Source organism: Pteronotus mesoamericanus, unplaced genomic scaffold (assembly GCF_021234165.1).
Source record: "Pteronotus mesoamericanus isolate MK-2021 breed Mesoamerican mustached bat unplaced genomic scaffold, CSHL_Meso_final contig_220, whole genome shotgun sequence".
In the NCBI taxonomy this organism is placed as follows: domain Eukaryota; kingdom Metazoa; phylum Chordata; class Mammalia; order Chiroptera; family Mormoopidae; genus Pteronotus; species Pteronotus mesoamericanus.
Genome location: NW_026555091.1, coordinates 3488511 through 3515953, shown reverse-complemented (window position 1 = coordinate 3515953; position 27443 = coordinate 3488511). Strand labels below are relative to the sequence as shown.

Here is a 27443-nt window from a genome sequence, read left to right as displayed (position 1 = left end):
TCTCGCTTCCCGCGAGCAAGGCCCCGAGGCGCGAGCGCCCCTAGTGGCGCGAAGGCTCTGGGAAGGGCAGCGCCAGCGGACGGGAGGAGCGTTTCCTAGTAACGGGGGTGCGGCAACGTCACAGCCGCGGGTTCTAAACGCTGCTACCCTCCGAAGGGCTGCTGTTGCAGCTTCAGTCTCCGGCGTGCTGGAGCGAGCGCAGCTCACCGCCGTCTGTCCGCATCTCTGTCTGTCTTTACCCGCCTTACCCTGTCCTAGGTCGCCGACAGCACCCTCCCCGCACCCTCGTCTCCGAGGCCCGGGCCGGAGGCTGGAGGCGGCCCTCCCGGCTCTCGCCCCCCGCGCCCGCGGAGCCCACCGCCCGCAGCGCCGGCTGGACGATGCTGGAGTCCATTCGCGTTACTGGTGAGTGCCGGGAAGGGCTGGCCCCTGGGCTGGCGGGGGTCGCCCGGGTCTGCCCTGCCGTTTGCGGTGGGTGCGGGGCGGGCCGGGGTCCTGATGGCCGAGGCCGAGGTAACGGTAGATGCGGACTCCGCGCGCTGGCGCTCCACCTGGCGCCCGGGACCCTGCGTGGCCGGAGGTGCTCGGCGAACCTGTCCGGAACGGGGAAAACGGCCCTTTTTCCTTTTGTCGCCTGTATCAGTAAGCCCTTGCTGTGGAATCCAGCGAAGGGACTCCTAATACACAGATTACTGGCCCTACAAATGTACAGTCTCACACGCATTGTTAAATTCTATTTGCAAACATATTAGGTATGGACGTTGTAATATTTCAGGATCTAATTTTCTAGAGTTCATATCAGAGCTAACCAAAAGAACACATCTGATATATCAGTATCTATACTATTTATTTGTATATATGCTTTTATCAAAACGTCAGTAGGACGTTTTGAGTTGATATTTTTAATAGGTCACTTTGGTATGTACTATACCAAGTGTAAAAAAATGGGTGTTCAGACCCCAGGTCAGAAAGTTTACTTGACTTCATTATTTAAAATAAAAACAACTGTGAATATTAATCATTAAAAATTATCTTACACAATATTAGAATAATTTTTTAGGCTATGTTCCGAGCATTTGATTCTGCATAACGTTTCTGCAAGGAGAGCTCGTGTCCAGCATTAAGATGAAGAACAACAAAATAAAAGGAAATGACTAATTCTAACCCTAGTGTCAAAATAAAGCCAGAATTTTTTACATTTAAGGCATTGCAGTACCTAATAGGCCATTTTTTTCTGTGAATTTTTTAAATTGTTAAACTAAATTCCTTTCCAAATATTTATGATCTTAACCTTATACTATTTTAGTTCATGTTCCATGAAATATGGAGCTGATTTTCTTCAGTCATAACATTGCTGTGATTTATTTCATTGTTGACAGGAAGCATAGACAACTATGACAACAGGATGTAAGATCTAAGAGACACTTAAATTGGCATTGGATATTTTTTAAAATGTGATTTCATATAAATGCTGTTCTAGCTTAAAATACAATGAGAATGTTGAAAGTTACTTTAAAATACCCTACCAGCTTTTTGTCTTGCAGCAAGTGTCTTGGCCTTGGCACCGTTAACATTGAATTAATAGATAATACTTTGTTGTGGAGGCCTGTTCTGTGCATTGTAGAACATTTAACAGCATCCCTGGCCTCTATCCACTAGGTGCCAGGAGCGATACCCTCCCCTTGTGACAACCAAAAATGTCTCCAGACATTGTCAAATGTCCCCTTAAGGACAAAATCACACTACCAACACCTCCACCTTTGAGAACCTCAGCCTTATACAGTTAGATCCTGTCAAAGAAAATGACTTAGAAGTAAAGATAATGATTTAGAAGTAAAATCAATTAAAATAATTTCCCCAAAGCATAACAATCATCCCAGAGACAGAACACAAGTATGATAGTATTAGAAAGTGAATGTTCTGACCAACTAGTCAGCAACACGAAGTGGATCTCCTGGGTTTTTTTGTGGTATGAAGAACTGGAAGTTTGAAGAGAGATGCTTTATAAAACAGTAGACACTCTCCTCTCACCTCAGCTCCCTTCCCATAATTTAAAGGCAATATACGTATCCAACTCTGCATGCTGACTACCTTGAGATAGATAATTTGGCTGTGAATTTCTAGAGTATATTAAAAATTCAAATGACCATTTGAGACAATTCAAGCCTCACATTTACAATTTCTTTAAAAATCATTGACCAGGTGGTTTTTCAAAATAGTTTTTCCACTTTTTTTTATAGAGCACTTGACTAGTTGAAATGGTAGTTCCAGCAGCCCGTGCCCAGCATTTCCTTGCTGTATCAGAAAGTCCCATCGGGACAGCCAGGAGCTTCATGCAGAGAATTTAGCTGAAAACATGCCCCCCCCCCCCACTATCCCCTCACTATTCATTGATCCTGAAGAAGCCCCTGTTCTTCTGGTTAGCAGATCTTAGTTATTTGTGGTGAGAATATTGATGGAAATGTGTCCTTCCCCCCCCAGCTTTAAAATAGCTATAAATATAGAACAAACTGATTGTTTTTTAATTTCAGGACTGAAGCAATTGTTTCTGAAATCATTTCCTATATAATATCTCACCTACTTTTGACATACTGGTCATGATTTAATATAATCTAAATATAACATCCTGGTGTAACTGCTGATTGGAGAACTAAAATAGGGAAGATGTGTATGCTATATATGCTGTTTAAAATGAAATCAAGTCAGAAAAGGTTCCTATGCCTTTTTCGTATCATTTTAAAAGAAGATAGTTTATTATACTAAAGCCACAAAATGTTGGTTCTAGAATGTAGAATTAATTACCTAATGTTAAATTTACCCTGGAAATCTAAATTTAATGATTCTAAATATTTTTCCATTTATATTTTTTCATGGAGTATTTCTATAGGAGCTGAATGTAATACTGAATGTAATAACGATACCAATCGTTAACATAGGCTGCTTACTATTGTACAACCCAGCACTGTTCTCAGCAACTTAACATATAATAATTTTTTTGTTCCTCGAACCCATACTATGATGTATGTAGTTTATTATCCCATTTCACAGATAAGAAACCACAGCACAAATTCCATAACTTGGTTAAGGTCACAGTTCCTGATAAATAGTCAAGGTTCAGATCAGAGGAGCTCCCTCCCAAACCCATGTTCTCAACCACTTGAAAGTCACAACACTGTTACAATGACTGTACACTGATTTAAGCCATGCAATTCAACAGGAAGATCTCATTGGACAGCCGTGGTACATGGTCTGATAGTTTACTCAAGGTAGTGTCTTTTAAGTTTTTATCACAGGCAAGCCTATACATTTTGGTCTGGAAAGATCATATTGTACTATAAAATTGTTGTTTTCAAAATAAAAAGGAAGACATTTAGCTCATTCAACGAGTGGAAAAGTGCTGTCAGAAACCATATAAGATTATGTTAATTTATGATTTCTTACTGCCCATTTTTTTGGTATGTGATATAAGAAATGATTAATGAGTCCTCTCGAAATAAAGCTCCTTTGCAACAAAGGTGAATGTTTAAAAATACTGGAGACCAAAGTCTTCTTAAGGTCAGGGTTTGGCCTTCAGGATGAATACACTCTGGCCCAAAGCTCCTGTTTGCTCTGTCACCGTAGTAGGTGCCTGCCATTAAAGCTCGTCTTCAACATCACTAGCTGTTTCATTTTTTATGCTGTCCTGGTTCAATTTGTTTCTCAATCCTCAGCATTCAAATCTTGTATCCTTTCTCTCCTCTCAGATATTCTCTTCCCTTTGCTACCCTCTGGCCATCTTTCCATAAGCAGAGCAGTGAGCAAAGACAGACACAGATAGATGCCTGCCACACTGGACCGTGCAATTCCAGTGTCGGGGAAGGCCATCCTACCAGCAGGTGTAAAACCGTGGCCGTGGCGCGTGCTTTCCAGAACCTCCCAGAGAAGCTTTGCTGAACAAGTCATGGTTGAATGGAAGGATGAGTGGAAATTAACCCAACAGAGAGGGGAGGGAAGAAGTCCCCAAACAATGGGACAGACAGTGAAGAGGGGCTGTGTCTGGAGAGCAGAGAGTGGGAGGGACCGACAAGTGAAGGGAAGCGCGAGTGGGCTGATCGCGGACGCTGTGCAGGGACCTCAGGCAGTGTGGTTCTGTTTTCATCCTAAGTGGAAAACCAGGGGGAAGTGTGTTTTCTGGCACATTCACCTTTGTTTTAGACAGTGTTTAATGCTGTTTCTTTTACCCCAACCATCATTTTCTGGCATTATAGAATACTCTGAATATTTCTAACTGTAAAAAATAACATACAATAGCTTCTAACCAAAACCCAACAGTGTCCCATTGTGAAGAATCATTGTTACTGATAGGGTAACACTGGGGTCCTCCTAGCCGGAACGGTAGCATTTTTGGGAATCCTGAAATACAGTTGGGTTTCTCAGTTCCTGAATTATAATAGCAGCATTTTCCCATCTCTTGTTTTCTTAACTTACAGTTAAGAAACTATAGCGGGGGCTGATGAATTTAGCGATGATATAATTAATAGCTTCTCGATGGTAATGCAGACAGTTGGGCAATGAGTATGTTTCCAAGGATACTAATTTTTAATAAACCATTGAAACAATCACGGTGCAACTTATATTCATTAAGACACACAAGTCTTAGGTGTGTAGCCTGAGGAATTTGTCCATATATAACCACTATCCAGAACAAGACATAGAGCGTCTCTAGCCCTCCCCCTGGTACCTCTCCCTAGGTTATAATCCCTCACTCAAAGGTAGCCATTGTTCTGATTCTAATGTCATAAATTAGTTTTGCCTGTTTTGGAACTGCATATAAATGGAATTATACAGTATGTGCTCTTATGGTTTTGTTTGCTCAATATTGCCTGTGAGATTGATCTATATTGTTGCTTGCAACATCAGTTTGTTCTTTTTCCTTGCAATATACTATTCTGTTGTATAAACACACCACAATTTAGTCATCTTTTCTACTGTTGATTGATATTATATCATTGGAGTTTTAAACTACTCCATAAAAGTGTTTATCTTATTCAGGGACCATTTTGTTTTGTTTTGAGTTTCCCTCTGTTCGTAATCAAGCAACCTATTGTTTTGTGGTGTAAAATTATACCAGGTTCTCCAGTTTCGTAACTATTAGCGAACCACATAGAATTGCCCCCTTGTGGGTCAAAATTGGTTGAGTGGTATTTTCCACTCGGTTTTGTTTCTGGTGATGTAGCCTCCCTTCAGTCCGGGACCTCGTGAGCCCTGTGAAACCTCACCTATTCACAGCTATGAAACGCTGACAGTTTCGGGAGCAGCGCTCCCCACTCCCCAGTCCTTCGGAGGAGGCCCAGGCGGCCTGATGGGCCCCACAATCCGGCTCCTGTTACAGGGAGGTCACCGAGAAAGCGGGAGGGGAGCCAGGAGTCCTGCTGCCCTTCGCTGCTGTTCCAGATACAAACGGAGCTTTCATTGTGGTGGTGACTTCAGTCTAGTCACCTAGCTGTGGGAATGTACTGAGTATCAGTTTTAATGTAATATTCCCCTCTTGTCCTCAGTGTGGGTAATCACGCTGGGATTCTGTGTAAGTTCTTTGATCAGCAGGTTATTTTCACTTACTCCAAGGCTCCAGTGAAGCAACTTGCTGATGGCTAAAATAGAGTGCCTTTTAACATGAGAAAGTATGACTTTTTAGTTACCTTATTACTCTTCGGAGGGAAGATGAGTTACTCTTCCCCCAAAGAGGTCTGCTCACACTTAAAAAAAAGTTTTGATTTTTTCAGGAACAAGGAGTTAGAATAGGATGTTCTTCAATGAAACCTTCTTTACTGAGCTTTTCTTATGTCCTTATCCAGGCTTAAACATCATTTTTTTCTTAGTAGTAAAGTGACAAAAAAACTTTCACGTTCTCACTTTTCATACAACTGAAAATAAGATTAGGGTGGCGACAGTGAGGGATGAATTTGTACCCTTCTTGTGAGAGCGAGGGAAGGACGCCCTGCCCCACGGCGAGGGGCTCCGTGGGAGAGCAGTCTCCGACAGCACTGGCATTTGTTAAAGGAAAACACCATGGGCCCTCCGGACCCGAGCTCCCCGAGAGGGAGCTTGGGAAGGACTGCGGCTCAGCCTCCCAGGGAGGGGATCAGCGAGTGAACTGAAATGGAGGCGGCACCTCCTGGGGAGGGGTTCTGTCGCAAGCTGTCACCTCTCTCCCGGCGCCTCCTCCTCCTTGAGGGTTTTGGCAGATGGTTTTGGACTTTTTAAAAGTATCCTGAAGTGTAAGTTGTTCTAGATGGGATTAAATGATGAACTGAGAGGTCTGTGGTGCTTGATGACAGAACAGAACTCTGTGAGCTCACCTCTTTGGTCATAGAGCTGCCGAGTCTTGGGAACCAAAGAAAGCATTTTTACTTTGACTGGTCCTGGTATCTGTCATGTAAAAAAATCAACCCTACATAAGTGTAATAACTCATGAAAATCAGGAATTCCTCCGAGTAATTTTGTTCACTGACTTTAATTTGAGGTCCTTTCCCTGCTTCTCCTTGTGAAGACCCAATGAGAAAAGCTGGCCACCTCCTCCTACCTCCCTGGCCCTGCCTAGTCCTCACCGACGTCTCTGGGATTGTGATACCCTTGTTCTCGTCTCAGTTCTTCTGCCGTTTCCCTTTCCACGTGCATTTCAGTCTTCCTTTCGCTGTCACCTCTGGTCTTTCAGGACGTCGACACTGCCCGTGGGCACCGGGGCGCAGCCTGGGACCTGGAGCTCCCTGGCCTGCGTTCGCCGAGCCCGCCTACCCGCAGTGAAAGTTTTGCTTGTTCTGTTTATTTTTGGCTGGTCTTAACCATGCATTGAATGGCCTCTTTGTGCGATCAGCCTTCAACATGACCCTGTGCAGTCTAGCTCCTACCTCTCGCCTCTCAGGTGGGATAGGTAGTAGACATCTTATTTTAACTCCTGCATGTTATTTTATCTTTTAGACACCCAGAATTCAAATTTCACATGTTGGCCTAGAAAATATTAAGTAGAAGGACTTGTAAGTACCTTACATATACTGATTATTATTATTTACTTTTGACCTCGTACTGTTTCTTTACGCTCAACCCTTTGACTTCTGGGCTTTAAAAACTTAACATTTAAACTTATGTCTCTACCTTGGCACTATTTTAGATGGATGATTTTGTTGTAGGAGCTGCCCTGTGCATGGAAGGATGTTCAATATCGTCTCTCACCTCTACCCACAAGGTGCTGCCGGGGCCCTCCCTAGTGGTGACACCAAAATGTCTCCAGACATTGCCAGTTGTCCCCTGGGGGGCAGAACTGCCTCTGGTTGAGAACCATTGGTTTAGGGTCTTCCCTGTTATAATTCTGCTTGTGCAGTGATCTCCTCGTGTAAATAAGAAATGGTCCCAGAACTGTTACTCCGAGTGCATGCACAGCAGTTGGAGAACGGCATAGACCGTGCCGCTCATTCAATGTGCCTTTACTGAGCGGCTGCCAGACACCACGCTAAACGCTGGGAAGAAGGAGAAGACGCAAACGTGGTCCTGGTATCTGTCTTACTACATTGGTTATTCACATCGCCGCATCTCCCTGGGCTGCTGTGTTCTGTGTATGTAGCCAATTTACTACTGAATGTCTGTTGGCAACTGAATGAATGACCACACATAGGAGAATGAGCGTGGACTCTGCAACCAGACACACCTGTATTCAAGTCACAGTTTGCTGTTTATTACTTGCTTGCCATATAACCTGGAGCCAATTACTTAGCTTCTCTGAGGTGTGATATGACACATAGTTTTGGGTGAAATCCCACACTCGTGTAAGTGTGCCAACACATGGTGGCTGCCGTTGTTGTCGTTATTATTTATTACTACTTATTGTGGAAAGGACCGCTGAACTTGTAATCTTGAATGAGTGAATGACAGATGTATGTGAATGAGTAGTTTTCAAAAAATGGAAATAAAATAAATGGTCTCTTTCTTGGCAAGGCAGGCCAAGTCAGTTAGCGTTGAACTTGCCTCAGTAGTAGGGGCCAAAGGTTGAGGGCTAGAGGCAAAATGGTCCATGAGACTTGGAAAAGAGAACTAGTGGAGTATCATAATATGTCGCACTTGCAGAAAGGATTCAGCATAGGTTTATGAGCAGACTTGATCCGAGTTACAGTTTGGACTCTAGCTGGAGTCTAGTTCAGGGAAGCAGGATTTAAGTCAAACTCAGACACTTTGTGAGTTTAGAATTGAATCTTAAAGCTCTTAAGGGGGGGGGTATACCTGAAATCTCCTCATCTGTTTCTCTTCACATTGCTCTCTTCCTTGTCTGAAGTCTAGGCTATAGCTTTTGTTTTTCACATTTAAACTTCTACTATTGTACCTTGTATTATTATTCAGATCTCCATAGGACCGCCTTGCCTTCAGAGCCAGGTTAGAAACTCGTTGAAGGCAGCAACAATGTATTGGTACAGATGTTAGAGCCAGTGCCCAATTAGTAGTTTTCCATGTATTTCTGTAATGGAAGCGCGCAAATCAAGTCTCAAAGCAGCACATGAGCAGCAGTATATCAAAGGATCCTTATTTATTTAAACCGCTTGTGAGATCTAAACACGAAGTCGACCTCTCTTAATTTGCTATTTGATAACACTGGTATCTATATAATAGTAATTACAATCTTTTTCAGACATGGCAAGAAAAATACCTTGACTTTCTTTCATCTTAACCTATAGCCTAGAATTAAGAAAATCAACCAATTAATATTGAATGGCATTACTAGAAGATGCTTGAACACACACATATCATTTATTTAATCTTAAAAGTGCTTTTTGAGATCAATAAGGCAATGTTAGCCTTCCTTTACCGATGGTCATTTTATATAAACTGTCAGATTTCAAGATTGTATTGGCTTTGAAAGTGCCTTGGATTTTACTTTGATGTTGGTAATACTATTGAAAACTGTATCCTTTTATGAAATCCACATTCTTTGGTAGAGTTGAATATTCAGATTATTTGTGTGTGTTATCTCACATCTATATTAAGTGTTGATCAGCTAAATGGTTTGAAGCTGTGGACTTTTATAGGTAATTTAGCATATAAACACTCAAATAGAAGTGACCTTGTTTAGCATGCCCAAAGTTTAGTGATATATCCTTTTAATACTTAAAACATCTTTTCTAAAGACGCAAAATTATAAAGTTTACAGAACCTTTGGAATACTTTTCATGTAATAAGCAGTTGGCTTCATCTGGCATCTTTGTTATTTCTTTTGTTTTGATTTTGTTTACTAACACAGAAAAGCTTCACTGGCCTGAGCAAGAACTGGCTAAGAAGTCTGTTCTCAGTGCAGAGGAGTCCTTGATCATTGACAGCAAAAGAAGCGGCTCGCGTTTACCTCCCGGAATACTAAAGGACATTTTCACCACTGGAACCAGTAGCTACAATGTCCTCCTACAGAGCAAAGAGGAGAAAAAGCATCATTCACAAAAGCAGTCATCCTCTACGTACTCCAAACGATGTAGAAAACCCAGCAAGACTCCTAGCTCTTCTCGCAGTAAAGATCTTCGCAAGATGAAAAACCCTGTGCCTGGGGCGGGCACAGGTACCTGGTGCTGCCTGGAAAGGCAGCCTGCGATTTTTGTCACTAGTGCAGTGTCAAGTCCTGCAAAGTTCACTTGTGATATCTCTGTTACAGGGAACAGCATACTCCTGCCACCTAAGCCTAAGGTCAAGCGACGCCATTTCTCCACTCTTCCAAAGCCAAAGCTGCAGCCACAGCCACAGCTGTCTAGAAGCTTTGAAAAAGGAGATGACTTTTCTGGAAAGAAATTTTGTATATTGACCGCTATAAAGCCCACCAATTTGGAGAAGGAAAAGCTGAGATTCTTCAGGTCTGACTACACCTACAACCCTCAGTTTGAATACGCCAACCCGTCTTTGCCCGGCGTGTTAGCCAGGCACAGCCACGTGTCCGACCGGTTTCTCAAGCAGGTAAAATGCTTCTTCCGTAGCGGTGTTTCATGTTTATGTAGCTAAAACAGTTATTTGCAATCTTATAAAAAGGAAAAAAAAGACTTTAAAAACATTCTAATTGTTTGCATGGTATAGTTAACTTCCACCCAGGGCATGCATCCATGTGCCAAGAAATTTCCAGATAAGTGCTAGCCTTTTGGTAAACTGCTTTGCGTTAATCAAACTCTGTAAAGAATCTGTTTTATAGCCTTTGTGGCAGGAAGACACTTTATTAGGAAAAAGCTTCAGAGCCTTGTTCCAAGCTTTCGTTTGGGGGCTACAGACCCCTGGCCCGTTCTGTTGGGGTCTGAGTGTCTTATGCGAAGCGGGCCGCCTCTTGGTCTCCTTGTCGTGTTTCGTTCCCAGCTTGCTCCGGCCCCCGTGGGCATCTCGGGGCCTCAGGCTTGGCAGTCGCCCGTGAACTTTTAGTGCTTTACTAACATAGTTTATCATCATCAGGTAAATATGTAGGCACTCATTTCAAGAAGAACATAATGAAAATTTAAAAGTTATCTTCAAGTTCAGCAAACCATGTGTGAATGATATGAGCTACACTTTCCAGATTGCTCAATGCAGGCACGTAGCACATAGTTTTATGCAATACACTTCAAAATCTACCTAAGGTTTTGAGGGGAAATAGGCTGATGTTTACTTGCAGGGCATAGCGCTGAGATCACAAAGGCAGACTTCGTTTGCTTAAGGTAACTTTGGACAGGCTGTATAATACAAGGCATCGGGTCCTGCTGGGCTTTGTGAGGACGGCCCTTTTTCGGCTGGCTCGGCAGCGCTGCGTGGCCCCACCCGCTGCGGGGCGTGCCCTGTTTCAGCACTTCTGTTATAATACAGTCTTTGGATTTGTGGCCAGCAGCTTTTGTGTTATTATAAATGATATGGACGGCGACCCATCTTTTTAAACCATCAGTTAAAGCTTATTTTAAGATTAAAGTAAATTTAATATTGCTATTGATTCTTCTTTGCCAGAAGAAACCTACTGCATCTCTGTTTTTAAACGGGTAATCACTTTTTATTTAAAGGTACTAAGTCTGTGCTAAAGATTAGTTTAAAAAGTCAGCTATTGTTTTTATTTCTATTTTGGCAATTTTGTGAATTTTTTTGGTGGAAATTACAGTTGATTGAACAAAGATTTCACTTATTTAAAATTTATGATAATTATTAAAAAGCTGTTTGTTTGTTTCCCTCCTTCGCACTGAAAGTAATGGCTGAGATTTATTCCCCAGACCTTTTTAATTTGGAATCCGCCCCCAACCCTGCCAGCAGGGTGAGGTTTCCCACTGGGAAACCAAAGGAAGTCTCTCTCGCTTCTCTGGGAGGCAATTAGGAGGCGTCAGCAGCCCTGCTGATTGAGAATCGACTGCTTGCCCTGTGACTCTGCAATCTGTATTTTAACCCAATTCCAGCTTGGGAGATAAAACCTGTTTTGGGGTTGCTTGAGACTTCTAAGTAGCACCAGCAGTCCTAGCTGGCCTGTAATTCACGAGCCACCATTTGGGAGAATGCTCTCAACAAACGCCAAATGTCCTGTTCAACCCACTTTAATCAAATAAAGGAGGCTGATCTGAGCAAGGCCTCCATAGATGCTTAAATCCCTACCCGGCATCGCAGGGAATTAGCATATGATGTCGGACGTCTTCCCTCCCCAGCTGAGAGGCTGAAGCAGCGGCTGCGGGGCCAGCGTCAGGGCTCAGGCATGCGCTGCGTGGGGGGCCAGGAGGGCCAAGCAGCCTGCGCCCCCGAGGCCTTGGCCCCCCAGCCCGCGGGCTCCCGAGTCTCTGGATCTGCACGCTTCGAAGGCAGGCAGTGTGTGCTCCTGCTGGAGCGGACACGGTCCTCTGCAGGGCACAGGTGGCAGCACAGTGGGAACCTCCCGGGTGCAGGCAGGCCCGCCATGGCGACACCAGGCTGTGCCAGGCGCAGTCGTCCCCGTTGGTGTGCTGGTGGTGTCGAGCGGTTATGGGGCTCGGTTTTCCTGGTCCAGGAGGTCGGCTCCTCCGAAGGAACCCTGGACGGGGCACGTGGTGTCCCGCGTGGGCGGCAGGGCTGCACAGTAACTCCAGGGGGCCTGTGGAACCCTCCTCTGCATGGTAGGCAGCCTTGGGGGTCTCCAGCTCCCCAACCTCGGGTATGTTTACCCGTGAGGGAAACTAAAACCGCCCCTTCTCCGTGGCTGTGGACTGCGGGGACCGGGTGTGGGATGAGGGAGCGCGGCACGCTGCCCAGGGCCAGGGGTCGGCAGCAGACCCTTGGTGGTGCTCCAAAAAGTAAAGTGTCCGCCAGCGCTTTCTTCCCTGCTTTCCCAGTGGCTGCCCATCCCAGGCAGCCCCGGGACGAATCTCAGCGGCCTGAGACCCCTGCTTATACAAAGCAGATGGTGAACAAGACAGAAGCGAGAGGCGGTAAAGGCGCGGTCTCCCTGGCGCAGCGCCCACCCCAACCTTCAGCTGCCGCTGCAGCCGCCCAGGCCTCAGCGACAGTCAGCGCCGGGGGAGCAGTGGCCGGGTCAGAGCTGGCTACCGGTCTACCCACCGAGCAAGTGTGTGAAAAAGTCCAACACGGGGCTCCCCACAGGTGTTTTCCATAGTATTGCGGCGGCTGATCCCCGTCCCCATCCCCGTGCCCTGACTCTGCCAGGGGACGAGGCAGAAGCACCCCTCTCATTGCCGCTCCCACCCGCAGACCTGTGTATGTCACCGCGGCACTCGCCAGTGCAGGCCGCCTCTTTCCTCTGCTTCACGGGCATGTGCACGGTCCAGAATTGACAAGAGGATAAAACAAAATTACTTAAGTATCTTCAAATGAAACAAGATAATTGAAAACAGCTTTCCAAAATTCCTGCTGCAATGAAGTGTAGTATATTCAGTGTTATCCTATTCCTAAGCCTATATAGTTTTCGAAGTAATTATTTGCCAGTATACTTAGGTTTTGATTACCCATATGAATGGAAGGAACTCTCTGTGCGGATTAGCTCAGATTAATCCCTGCTCCATCCCCAGGACAGTTGTCGCAAGGGCCCCATGAGCTGTGAGGAAGTCGCTGGGGTCAGTAGTGAGTTGTAAACGCAGTAATGCAAGCAAACACAGCAACAGAGAAAAGCCACCAACGATGACGTGGAAAGGAGATTGTCGAGGGAAGTGCTGTTTAAAATTAAACATCTAAGAGAAAATAAACTACTGCATTGTTGATAAAGAAGGAAGCTCTTTGAACCTTTGCTTTGGTCCCAGGCAGTGTGCACCGTGGCCTCGGGGGGAGATGCAGTTCAGAAGGAGGAGGGCTAAGCAGTGAGGGGTCGGGGTGGAGGCAGGCAGATGCAGGAGACTTGCAGGCGCTGGGAGAGATGCCCGGGTGTGGCAGCAAAACATCTCAAAAGCACAAAATGTTTTTATAAAATATAAAAATGTCATAACTGTATGGGATACAAACATACTGTCTTTAATAATAATAAAACTTTAAGAGTGACATATTCTTGATTTCTTAAAATGATATGTCCATGAGCCAAACAGTATGGTTACGATGTGGGCCGAGAAAGAAAGATGCAAGAAACAGCTGGATTTTTTTTTAAGGTATTTGATGTCTCAGAAAAAGCCATTTCCATCACAACCAGATTATTTCAGAATTAGGATATTACTAGGCATTGACACATTCTAGAGCACTCAACTGAAATAACACAGTTGTGCTTGCATAATGATAGTGTCCTGAAATTTTCTTCATCGCTTAAAGTTAATGGAAGTTAAATGGCTCCATACCATCAAGGGTGACTTAGTAGAGTTACTGTAAACCCTCAGAGACCTTTAAAACGTGGAAAGGAAAGGACTCTGACTTGGGCAGCAGCCTTTCCCTGCGCTGGGAGAGCGTAACAGCAGCATTCTACGGCGTGGCATTGGGCTTTCATTGCAGAGTTCTGGCGTTCAAAGGAAGTGCCTAGATGGACCAACTGCATCATGTTCATCTGAAATACCTTCTGATTTTTCTTGATCCCATCAGCAAGCTGTATGTTAGGTTAGGGTACTGAAGAGTCACAGACTCAGACGCTCCTAAGGACCTAGACAGGGTCATAAATGATTATGGAGAGCTGGCTGGGCAAAGTAGAAAACTGGAAACCAAACAGCAGTTAATTTGAGCTACCACTTGGGTCTTATCTTCATGATATTCAAGAGAAGTGCAGGTATCTGAATTTCATATGAAGTCTTCCAGTTTGTAAATGTTGACAGCTAATTCAATTAAACAAACAAAGGCTGTTCAGACCAAAGGAAACATGTCTGTGGGCTACCTTCATGCCTTGGGTTGCCAGTTGGCCACCTCTTATTCACCAGATCTGTTCAACACAAATTCTGCTTTACTGGGACCAATGATAAGTGTAACATAATGACTTGAAATACGGTCCATGGAAAACAATGTCCTGCTTTGAGAGTTTGTTTATAGCATAAGTGGAATAGGTAATTCATTGTTGTATTAAAACACATGCATAATAAGTACATAAAATTATGTCATATTCTAAAGCAAGGTGTGTTCATTTTTTTTTGTTTTTGATAGAAACAGCTTAGTTGGGAATCACATGCCTTCACTGATAGCAGGATGTCGTGACAAGAAATTTCCTTAAGGCTAACATTCAGTTGTCTAAGCATTGATTTTGTTTTACCTTGGTAGACCGCGAGTTGTCCACACAATAAAGAGCAGGACAGCCATGGATGGTGTGTCTCCGTGGATTGAGCACCGGCCTGCGAACTGAAAGGTCGCTAGTTCAGTTCCCCATTGGGGCACATGCCTGGGTCATGGACCAGGTCCCCAGTTGGGCACATGTGAGAGACAACCAGTCGATGTTCCTCTCACACATGGATGTTTCTCTCCCTCCCTTCCCCTCTCTCTAAAAATAAATAAATAAAGCCTTAAGAAAAATAGAGCAGGACAAAGCCAGCCTTCTTTAAATTGTACCCCTCCCCAGGTGACACAGTTTTCTGCTTCGCAAAATCAAATCTTTCACAGCTATCCTAAAGATACGAGATTTTTCAAAAGAGTGCTGTGAGTTTTATACATTCCAAAGTAATTCTGTGTATTAGATTGGAGAAGTGGGGCTATTTCTTAACCCAACTAGCAAGGAAGATTTTCTTACAGTCAGAGGTGGAGACACACCATCAGATTGTCTGCTGTCCTTGGAAGAAGGCACGACCTTGATGACTCACTGAAAGGACACTTTGTGGACTTGCCTTTGAAAACTTGCTGAAGTGCATTCTCGGGTTCTTATCTGAACGGTGTCTTTTCTACAAAACAGCCTGAATGTCTGCTTTAGTTCTTGTAGCTGGTGAAGGAAGACTCTGCAGCATAAGCTGTTTATAAACGTCCCTCCTGGCGGCAGTTTCCTGCTCACCTTCCCAGGCGAGTCCCTGCCTCCAGCCCCCAGCCTGACGCACATGTGCAGATGGCGAGCAGATGGGGCCTCAGGCGCATCTCCCTGTGTCCTGGGTAGCTTTGCTCATTCCTTCATTGAAGGCAGACTTGGTGTCTCAGATCTGTTTATTTCCTGGGTTCTGCTTGTGGAGAATATGATTTTGGGGAATATTTTTGTTCTTTGTACTATAATCTGGCCATAGTCTGCAGTCTGTTTTATAGAAAACTGAATTACTGGCAAAAGTACTTTGGCTTTGGTCTCCCCCGCTCTCCACACCACTAGGGGTGTCTTTCTAAGGCACAGACCTGATCACGTCACTTCCCTTCCTGAAAAACTTCTGGGCTCCTCACCACTCAGGGCGCACAGCCCAACGGCCTGAGCCTGGTCTGTGGGCCTTCCCTCCTCCGTGATCTGGCTCATGCTTATATTCCCAGGGCCAGCTCTGTGTGCCCGCGGTGTCTTGTGCAGGTGACCTGTCATAGCATTTATGATACTGTGACCATCCTTATTTTTTTTCGTCTTCACCACTAGATTGACCTCTTTGATAGTGTGTATTTTGTTTATTTCAGCTAGTCCCCAAACTTTGCCCAGTTCCTGGCAATAAATAAATGAGTTCCTGCGTGCCTGTCTACCCCAGAACTCTGTATTGCACTTTCTTTGCTTTGTATGAGCTTTGGACGATACCATTCCTTTTTGCCTGGAATGCCCTCTTGTTTCCTCTAGTCCCCCACTGGTATTTACCTTTCTCTGTGATCTCACAACACCTTAACCTTTCCTACATAAAAGCATTACTAAATACTGTTGGTTTATATGTCGTCTCTGCCAGTCTAATGGTTGGACAGGGATTTAGATTCTAAAACATAACAGGGAACAAAAGTAGCAATGAATGGCACAAAGAAGCTGGCCATAGTGATGGATGAATGAATGAATGAATGAATGAATGCAGGGTCCTTATTGATGGGATTCTAGGAATTTAGTAAAGCCCTGTGTAAACAACGGATCCAGATTTTGGTCCAAGGGTCGTGTTCAGCCTGCATGTATGTTTTTTGGGGGTCAGTACAGTGGGTTTTTTTTTAAACACTGGAATATAGAGATGATTTTGCGCCGCTTCTCCCAGACGTCTCCCACTCAGCAGCTTTACACAGTGGCCTCTGCTTGCAGCTCGAGAGGTCTGAGTGGGTGGCCCTGCCTCTAGGACCCCATCACTTACAGGGAGGCCTCACGATCTGATTGAGTAACCACAATGTTCACATGCCTCGTGCTCTGCTCAGAAGCAGAAGCCTCCACTGACAAATGTATTCAGTATTTGGAATTCTGCTTTTCATGCTGAGAACCTCAAAGTACCAGAAAGATGTATGTTTATGTGCATGCACCTCACTTACTAAATTAAGCATTACTGCGTGAGAGAGCGGGCCGTTTAAGTTGGAAAACACAAAATATCATATTCATTTCCAAGATTCACCACCCATAGTATGATAAAGACTTGGAAGAGTCTTCTCTACCTTTGTTTAATCCAGTATTGTCCCGACACACTTGGCCATGGACCCCTTTAAACAATGTTATTTCGTCAGCCTCCCTCCCCCAGGACACAGTCTGGAAAGCACGGGCTGGAGAAAAGGGCTCAGGGGCCTCCCGGGGGCCACGCCGTATTTTGCGGGGCAGCGAGCACTAGATGGTAGAGTTTACTCTAAAGGGGAGGAACGGAGGGAGGGTTGGGACTGGATGGAGGTCACACCAACTATCTTAAATTCGAAAATTAGAACCCAGCCCGTACACAGTTATGTGGGAAACAGGTTACAAAGCATATTCGCAGTCTCGAGATCTTTCTCTCCCCCTCCCTCCTCTCTGTTTTTCTGTCTCAATATATAATTTTGTCCTCACAGCAACCCTGTGAGGTAAATAGGGCAAAGATTTTCATCTCCACTTTGCCAGTGAAGAAACTAAACCTGAGAAAGGTAAATGACGTACCTAAGACCTCACAGTCAGTACATGGCAGGGCGCTAGCGTGAACCCAGATCTCCTGACTTCTAGGCTGCGACCTGGCCCAGTCTCCTACCGTCTCAGTGTCCCCATTGCCTGCGGCTGCCCACTGAGCGGAAGCCGCAGTGAGAAGGGAGATAGTTTTTAGCACATGACTGTGGAAGTGGCCCATGAGGACGGTCAGATTTCTGAAGTGCTAAACAGTAAACTGAACCAGCAAGGAGACCGAAAGCAGATCTTTCAGCAGAAAGTTGAGGTTTTTCCGGAAGTTTGTTTTATCCAAGACAGTGCTGAACATTTTTTACAGAGATTCTTCATTTTCTGGGTTAGTGGTTTAAATGTTACATAGTGCTATTTGACTACTACTACTGTTTAAGTGACAGATTTATTAAGACAAAATTCTCATGCCCTACGGTTCACCCATCTAAAGTGTACAATCGGTAATTTTCAGTATGTTTATAATTATATGACCATCAACACTACCAAATCCTAGGATATTTCATCACCCCCAAAAGAAACCCTATACCCATTGGCAATGACTCACCATTTCCCTTCATCATCCCAGCCCTAGGCCACCCCCAGTCTCTCTTTTTCTGTGGATTTGCCTCTTCTGGAAATTTCAGATAAATGAAATCATACAATATGTGGTCCTTTGTAACAAGCGTCTTTTACTTAGCATAATGTTTTCAAGATTAATTTATACTGTAGGATGTATCAGTGCTGTTTGTTGTTGAATAATATTCCATGTATGTATATAGTGCATTTTATTCTTTTACCAGCTGGTAGACATTTGGGTTGTTTCTTCTTTTTGGCTGTTATGAATGCTGCTGCTGTGAGCTCGTGTGTACACCTTTTTGTGTGGATATACGTTTTCAGTTACCTCGGGTGGACCTGGCAGTGGGTCATGCCGTCTCTGGTTGTTTGGCCGTAGACCGCACAGCAGTGGGTCATCTGTGTCAGAGGGAAGCGAACACAGGAAGCAGTGTTTGTAGCTGCACACATGTTTGTAAACATTTGTGACAATGAGAGAAGGCTGTGTATGATTAGAAAGATGTGCTTCAGTTGCATTTCCATTTGGAAACCTGTGTCATACTGAAACAGGTCATGATAAACAGGAATGTAACTGGCTTATTACTCATCTCGAAGTAATAAAGAACTTTGCTTTCATTCTCTTTTACAGTCCATCAATATTATGGAGCTGACTTTACAGAAATATGGGAGTTATGAAAAATTTGAACAGGCCACGGGTGGCAGCCTGCTGTCGAAGCCGCGGATCTGGAGCCACGTCAGGAAGTACATGGTGAAAGAAGGCTGCATGGGCGAGGTGCGGGCCCCGAGGGCGCGCGAGACCCCCCCATGGGCCCGAAGCCCCTCTGCAGTGCCGCGTGCTGTTGGCTGTGGGTTTGGTTTCTCCAACCCTGGTTAGCTCCTTAAATCAGTCACCCAGATTTCTAAGTACTGTACATCTCCTTTCCCATTGGGTTGAATTGGGTTTAGTGCCTTTTTTTTTCCCACTACCATTTCTGTGTAGCTTGTGGGAAATTGTTAACGAGGCTCCAGCAGCCCCTCCTCTTAACAGCCAGCTGCCGGCGTTCAGCCTTGAGAGAGGCACTGGCCCAGCAGTGAGCCCGCCTCTGCTCTGCACCTCCTCGTGCGCCGTTCTGGCAGGGACAGAGCACAGCAGAGGCAGCCAGCCCTCTGCCTTCCCAGCAGAGCTGTCTGCTTCCTTTCGTTCCACCGAGGCCTGGGAGTTCCCACCGGCTCACAATCGGGGGGTCAGGTGACTGGCCCTGTGTTTCTTCATCTTGGTTTCTGGGAGATTCGGGGTGGTGCAAACAGAAGGAAAAAGTGTTCACTTACGGGGCCATTGGTGTCCCCTACCTTTACTTTGTGCGTGTGTGTGTGTACATTTCCTGTTGCTCCTTAGATTGTAGTTCACCTCACCGAAGACCTGCTGTCCCGTGCTTCGATGACGGTGGTCAATGGGTGTCCGACGCTGACCATCAATGTTTCCACTGCACGTGAGCACTGGCTGGAGGGAATGCTGAGGCATGAAATAGGTAGGGGCACCCTTCTCTGCTCTTCATTCATAATATCAGGGATCAGCTTCACAGAAGTGTTCTTTTACAGTGGGGTTTTCTTAGCGGTGTTTGGCAAAAAGTAGTGAAGTTGTTAGGTTTCACTTGAACTAAAGCTACAATGAGCTGTGTCATTTCAGGTTGGATTTTTAGGGCACTGTGTAGCTGCCTTAAGCTTAGGAACTCATTTAACCCCTGGGGATTTCAGGCCGTGGACCTTAAACTGAAGGAATTGAACTACGTGATCTCTGAGATTCTTTTCCAATATCAAGTCTATGATTCTTCCCTTTAAAAAAAAATAAGCTGCTATAGAAGTTATACTTCTTCTACTGAGACATGTGAGCCTTCGGAAGGCAGTGCACTCCTTCAAACCAAAAGGCTTGGTTTTAGAGCTGTTGGTACAATCTTCCTTGGGAAGGAAGATGAGAATGGCGTTTCTTGTTTTCATGCACCCCCCTCCCGATAGGCACACATTATTTTCGAGGTATTAACAACCTCCAGCAGCCGTGGAACAGCTGGACGGGCCGTAAAAAACACGAGCTGAAGCCGAACAACCCCACAGAGGAGGGCCTGGCCAGCATCCACAGTGTCCTGTTCAGGAAAGACCCCTTTCTGTGGAGGGCCGCCCTCCTCTACTACACCGTTTACCAAGCTGGCCACATGTCATTCTGCGAGCTCTTCGAGGACATCGGGAAGTTTGTCAAGGACCCCAACACAAGATGGGATTACTGTGTGCGAGCCAAGAGGGGCTGGACGGACACTTCCCAACCAGGTGAGTGTCCCCTGACTGGAGGTCTTCTGACTTTGTGGGTTGTTGTTGATTGATTTTGGTTACATCCTAATTCTCCAAGCAGAGAGTTCACTTACCGATGAAAAATTGAACCTTTGTTACTTAAGGTCAGTGCTGGTTTTCCCAAACCACATTTTGTTAGCTAATATTTTTTTCCATCTCATCTTGAAAAATTTCAGACCAACAGAAATATAGAAATAAAGATAGAATGAACACTCACCTATCCTTCTTCTAGATTCACCAATTACTAACGTTTTGCCATGTTTTTGTTTCTCTCTCTGACTTTAAAAACAGCTTTACTGCCCTGGCTGGTGTGGCTTCGTGGATTGTAAACCAAAGGGTCGCTGGTTTGATTCCCAGTCAGGGCACAGGGTTGGGTTGCAGGCCAGGTCCCCAGTGGGGAGCACGAGAGGCAACCACACATTGATATTTCTCTTCCTATCTTCCACCCTCCCTTCCCCCTCTCTAAAAATAAATAAAATTTTTAACAAGTCTAAAAAAGGCAGCTTTACTGAGATATTCATATAACATACAATTCACCTGTTTGAAACGTACAGTTCAGCGGTTTTTAGAATAATCATAGAGTCGTGCAGCCATCACTGATTCCTAATTCCAGAGTGTTTTCATCACCCGAAAAGAAACCTGCATCCCATAGTAATCATTCTCCATTCCCTCTCCCCAGCTTGAAGTAGCCGTTATTCTACTTCTATAGGTGTGACTGTTTTGGACATTTCATGTAGGTGGAATCAGGTAATAAGTCATTTTTTTGTGACTGGCTTCTTTGACTTACCATAATATTCTAAAGTTTCATCCATATTGTATGTAGCTTGTATCAGTATTTCAGTACTTTCTATTGCTGAATAATATTCAGTTGCATGGATTTGACAATTTATCCATTCACCAGTTTTTGGAAATTTGGGTTGTTTGTACTTTTTGGCTATTGTGAATAAGGCTGCTATGAATGTTTGTGTACAAGTTTATGTTTTTAATTCTTTTGGGTAAATAACTAGAAGTGGAATTTCTGGGTCAAATGGTAGCTCCATGTTTAACCTTTTGAGGAACTGTTTACCACAGTGGCTGCACCATTTTACGTCCCCCTAGCAGGGAATGAGGGTTCCAGTTTCTCCACAACCTTCTCAACTCTTGTCTTCTTTTTGTCTTTATAGCCATCCTCTGAAAACGAATAAAGTTGAGCATCTTTTAGTGTGCCCAGATCTTTTGCTCATTTTTAAATTGATTTTCTTTCTGTTATTGGGGTTTTAGAGTTCTTTGTATGCTCCAGATGTGAATCTCTTGTTGGATACATGATTTACAAGTACTTTTCCCCCATTTCTGTGGATTGTCTGTTCACTTTCTTAATGTAATGCTCTGTGACTTTTTAAAAGTAAATTGTACACTTGACATTTCATTCCTAAAAACTTGAGCATACATCTCTTAAGGAAAAAAAAAATTCTCCCCAACACAATATCATTATCACACTTAAGAAAGTGAGCATTAATTCGGCAGTATCAACTAATACACATATGATAGTTAGACTTCCCCAGCTATCACAAAATGTCCTTTATGGCTGTTTAAAGACAAGCTAGACCCAGTCACAGTTCATGCATTACTTTTGGTGGTTATGTCTCTTTAGCCTCTTTTAATATGGAACATCTTAACACCTTTTTGGTTTTCATGACAGTGACTTGTTTTTGAAAGGTCAGGCCACTGTTGTTATGGAATGCCCACTATCTGGACACGTTTGGGTGTTTCCCCATGATTAGATCCAGAATAAATATTTCAACAAGAATATTACAAGTGTGATATTGGAGCATATCAGGAGCCACCTAATGGCAGATTGTTTCACTGTTGGAGGTGGTGACTCTCATTCTTGTTCAAGGTGGGGATTGTGAGCTCTTTCTTTTGTAAAAGTATGTTTTCCTTTTCCCCTTTTTAATTATTGAGTGGTCTATAAGGTGATAGTTGCTGTGAAAATACCATTTTCCAACAGTTTCATCAAATGGTGTTTGCATCCATCAGCGGTCTTTGCCTGAAATCTGTTCATTTCCCTGGGGATTTCTGGCACTTTGTTACTATTTTTCTACAGAAAACAGAGGCAAGAAGCACAGTCACAGTGTGTTGCCCTCACACGAGCTCCAGCTCTAAGGATCATGCTGCTCTGAGCGAGAGCTTCAAAGTTTGTCAGCAGCTTTAAGATTCAGTTTGCCCCCCAAGGGCTTTGATTTTTTTTTTTTTAACGCAGTAAGAAGTAGATTATAAGGCAGTACAAAATGCCTTTGGGAAAAAGCATAGGGATTAGGAAATGTTCATTTAAAGTTGTTTTGACTTTAAGATTAATTCAGTATATCAACAAGTTTTCTTCTAGAAGTATTTAAAACAATTTATTTGGGGCTTGGAACTACTTGCCCAAGTGTGTGGTGGTGATGTCGTCAGCGCAGCCCACGCTCACCTGTCATTCCCGTGCTGGTGTCACTGGAAAGCGTGGTGTGTGTGAGCCAGGACCAGACAGACAGGAAGCAGGCGTGCAAAGCTGGTCCAGGCTGTTCAGGTCAGGGGAGTCTGCCTGCCTGTACTTGGGTCCTTGTACTTAGATGCACGCAGCTTTCACTCTGTCCTTGACACCCATGGGGCACACCACGGTTACACTAGTCCCTTTTTTCGTTATACACTTAAAAAAAACTTTTGATTGCTGAAAATTTCAAATATGTACAAGAGTAATGAATGTGCCAAACCCTCATAAATATTGCCCAGTCTTAGTAATTATCCACGTGTTTCATCTGTCCCGCCAAGTCCCTCCAAGTTTCCCTGTAGCATTTTAAAGCCAGTTCCAGACAGGTGGCTTTTTACCCATAGGTTCTTCAGTGTGCGTCTTTAACTGGGAAGAGCCACTTGTTTTTCACAGTCCCCATGCTGTTAACATATCTAACAAAATGAACAATTTCATGCTATAGGACTCTCCATGTGGTAGGATTTTAGTCCACTTAATAGAGCAAAAAAATTCTTAAAAATTTACACATTATGTCATGGTGGGAGAAAGGTTTTCTTTGAAAATGGAACACTCTTTTTAAAGTAGGCTCAGATCTCACGAGCTGGTTCAACCTATCATGTCTTCGTCCACATTTTTTATAGACCTACATATTCTTTAAAATCCAACCCAAATTTTTGTTTTCATAGGGAAGAATAGTATCAGAACCACCTAGTTATTTTTATTTTTTTATTTTCCTATAGTTATTTTTAATGGGGTAAAGGGTATTCATTTTAAAAAAACCTAGCACTTTCTGATAACTGCTCTACAGGTATCTCCCCCCAGCTTTCCCCACCCAAATGCCTGCATTGCATCATGGGAGTTAAGGTTACAGTCAATGGTGGGGGCACGGGGTAAGGGTGCGATAACTATTTATAGGAGTCATACAGTTTATATTACCAGTGTTTCTTTATAATAGGAAATGTTATTTTAATTACAGGGAGTGGGGATATGGGAAGAAGGCATTTTTTTTAAAAAACAAAAATTATTTTATTTCAGAGAGAGGGGAAGGGAGGGAGAAAGAGAGGGAGAGAAACAACTGGTTGCCTTCTGCAAGCATCCGGACAGGGAGCAGAGCACAGAGCCCGCAACCTAGGCATGTGCCCGGATCAGGGATCAAACTGGCAACCTTTCATTTTGCAAGACGACGCCCCACCACCTGAGCCATGCCAGCCAGAGAAGGCAGTTTTAAAAGGAAACTACTGGTCTGCATAGTATCCTGGTACTTCCAAAGACCTTACATTTTGTTATGAAGATACAGTAAATTAAAACAAGCATGGCAAATTAGAACATATCTTTCTTAAATCAGGACCGATTCCTACAGTAAAGCCAATGGGGTAGTATCTAATTACTTAGCGATCTTTTCGAACCTCAGACAGTAAACACTGTTATGGCTCCTCCAGGCTGCTTCAGTAAAGACCAGGTGTACCTGGACGGCATCCTGCGGATCCTCCGGCACCGACAGACCATCGACTTCCCCCTGCTGACCGCCCTGGGGAAGGTGAGTCACCCCGGGGCACGCCTGGCCAGCACCTCCCGTGGCTCAGGTCCAGGCTGTCATGACTGAGGGCGGAGTAAGTTTCCTTCCTGCGATGATGGTGGGGTGGGGCGGCGGTTGGGGGTGGTATGGAATGTGGCTGCGTCAGAGAAACTAAGGAAATAGCAAAATTTCTTTGTGGACAGTAAGAGATGAAGAAAGGAGTAGGATGTTTGGGACTATATTATAGTGTTTCATTTTTATTTTTATATACATCTTTTTATCTCTCAAGCATTTTAAAGAACCCTGTAGATATAACACTTGCCCACTAATACATCAGCAGTATCTGCCATGCTGACATAACCATGTGATTTTCTTTTTTTCCAGTTCCACTTTATTTTTTAATTACATGTGTTGGGGTAACATCAGTTAATACCGTTATATAAATTTCAGGTGTACAACTTCATAACACAGTGTCTGCATAGTCTTATCAGGTGCCCACCTCCCAGAGCCTATTCTCCTTCCACCACCATATATTCAACCCCCTTACCCTCATTCTCCCCAAACCCCTGCCCCTTTGGTAACCACCCTACTGTTGTCTGTGCCTATGAGTTTGTTTTGTTTGTTCATTCATTTATGTCCCACATGTGAGTGAAACCACCCGGTTCTTGTCCTCCTCCATCTGACTTACTCCACTTAGCATGACGCTCTGAAGATCCCTCTGTTGTTGCAAGCAGCAATATTTCATTTTTTTTTCTGTGGCCGAGTACATTCCATTTTATACATGTACCACATCTTCTTTATCCAGCCATCCCTAAAGGTAAACTTAGGTTGTTTCCATGTCTTGTCTATTGTAAATAATGCTACAGTGAACATAGAGGTGCATATATTTTTAAGTGTTTCCAAATTTTTCGGGTAGATACTCAAAAGAGGGATTGCTGGGTCACATAGTAATTCTATTAATTTTCTGAGAAGCCTCCATGCCGTTTTCCACAGTGGCTGCACCAACTTATGTTCCCACCAGCAGTGTGTGAGGGTTCCCGTCCCTCCGTACCCTGTGAACACGTCTTATTTCTTGTCTTATTGATGACAGCCATTCTAACAGGTGTGAGGTGGTAGCTCCCTGTGGTTTTGATTTGCGTTTGCCTTATCGGTGGTGAAGTTGAACATCTTCTCATATATCTGCTGGCCATTGGCTTGTCTTCCTTGGGAAACTGTTCATTCAGTTCCTTTGCCTATTTAGTAATTGGATTGTGTGCTTTTTTGTTGATAAATTTTATGACTTTCCCCTGATTGAAGAGCAGTCTGTGGGGTGATACCTATGAATGTTTCTTAACCTTTCAAGGAATGGTTTTAATAGCCGCTGATGATCTTTGCCCAAATCAGTTCCAACACCGGTGGTAGCAAAATAGAGGTCTGTTTTGGTAGTATTATTATGTACTATTCTTTTTTGTTCAACTCTTCCAGTGGCTACCCCTGTGTTTTAGAAAGTCTTCATGTTTTCTGACAAAGTATAAAATGTTCTGAGCCCACATTACACTTTTCCTATCCAAATCTGAGGTTAGATAATTCTCCCCGAAAGCCTCGATTCTTTTTAGTGGAAATGGTGTTTAGAAAACAAGATATGAGCACTAGGTGTGCTCATTTTTACTGAATGCTGATGCTTCTAGACCTTTTCAGTGAGCAGGTTATATGTGTTCTAAATTATGAGGGCATTTTAATTCAAATCAACAGGGTTCTTTCACCCCTTCGTTCCCACTCCACCCATGTATCTCCCTCCTCTGACGGGGAGAACATTGCTCCATCTGCTCATTCTCTCCTGTAATGAACTGAGAATGGTTTCAGAATTACTAACCACACTGCTGTCAACAACAAACCTATCTGCGTTATACTTAGTGGTGTAAATACTCAATGAAATAAATGCTTTTAATAATAACTAAAACACTTAATAAAATACAGATATAATATGAACATGATTTCTCTATTTAGAGTCTTCCGACTGAATCAGGAAGAATATTGATCAGAAAACAATAGTGATTAAGGTCAGCCATGCCCTGTCTGGTGTGGCTCGGGGGACTGAGACCCGCCCAGCGAAAGGAAAGGTCGCCGGTTCAGTTCCGGGTCAGGGCACAGGCGGGGCTGGCGGCCAGGTCTCCAGCTGCGGGGGAGGCCGCCAGTCGGCGTCTCTCTCCCTCCCCTACCCCTAAAAGTAAATAAAATCTTAAAAAAAAATAAAGTCAGCCATATTTTAAAACTGCAAAGATAATTTATAGAACTTAAAATACTTGTCAACGTTGGATTCTTACACAAGCAAATGAAAGAGGTAGGAAATTTTTTTAAATACTTATACAAAAATTCAAAATAAAAGCAAGAGAATTTAACACAAAAGAAATCATTATAGTTTTAAAGTTAAATAGAAATAGGAATCCAATATATAATTGGGCTGATTTTTCTAATTTATTAATATGGTATTTATATTTGAGCTATTTTCTTGATTCTTTGATACAGTCAGATTTGTTTCGGTTTAGAGTCTCTGACATATATATTAAGTTTAATTGTATAATTTTGAGACAAACTGAGTAGGTCCAAGAGATCAAATATTGACTTCATCTTTTTTAAAAAATCTGGTCATAGTACGAGGGGGCAGAGAAGTACATTCTTACGTAACAGAGTAACGAGAAAGAAGTCACTTACTTTTGTTACTTTGCAGGCATTAAAGTAATTTGAAAAACAGCCCACATACTTAAGTTTCACTTACTACCCGGGGAAGAAACTGCCCTTCCAAATGCCACTGGCGGGCCCACTCCAAACTGAGCCGGCTGCCTTTCCTCAGGTCTCCTACGAGGACGTGGATCGCCTAAAGGCGCTGGCGGCGACGGAGAACACGCGGGTCCCGCACTTCCTGCAGGACCAGCGGCGATACCGGGAGCAGCTGGAGAAGATCATGGAGGTGAACGAGCTGACGGACCGCGAGCTGAGGGAGCTCGTCTGCTGACCGGCGCCCTCGCGGGCGAGCGGAACCGGGCTGCGCGCCGGCCGCCTCCTAGAGGAGGAGCGACCGTTCACGCGCGTTTTCTGGAGGCCGATCGGCGGGATGCCGCGGACGTTTTAGGTGAAGTACAAACCCTAAACCGTTTCCCAAAGAGGTTTCCACAGGCTGCAAAGGAAGGGGACCTGTTTCCCTTCGACTCTCCGCGGAGCCAGAGGGAAATGCC

At 44.1% G+C, this 27443-nt stretch overlaps 1 protein-coding gene across 1 annotated transcript; it reads left to right on the top strand.

Annotated features, from left to right (window-relative positions):
• Positions 1-161: 161 nt before the first annotated feature.
• On the top strand, positions 162-27443 carry MATCAP2 (microtubule associated tyrosine carboxypeptidase 2). The gene is made up of 7 exons (XM_054571269.1): positions 162-405; positions 9263-9957; positions 18540-18683; positions 19287-19419; positions 19904-20209; positions 24155-24252; positions 27062-27443. The coding sequence occupies exons 1-7, from the start codon at positions 381-383 to the stop codon at positions 27221-27223; spliced, it is 1563 nt and encodes a 520-aa protein (XP_054427244.1). The 5' UTR covers positions 162-380; the 3' UTR covers positions 27224-27443.

Bases quoted from the DNA above. Each gene is read 5' to 3' on its own strand.
- MATCAP2 (XM_054571269.1), top strand. From the start codon at position 381: ATGCTGGAGTCCATTCGCGTTACTG. The intron at 20,210-24,154 runs GTGAGTGTCCCC...TGGCTCCTCCAG, and splicing joins GACGGACACTTCCCAACCAG to GCTGCTTCAGTAAAGACCAG. The intron at 24,253-27,061 runs GTGAGTCACCCC...GCCTTTCCTCAG, and splicing joins TGCTGACCGCCCTGGGGAAG to GTCTCCTACGAGGACGTGGA.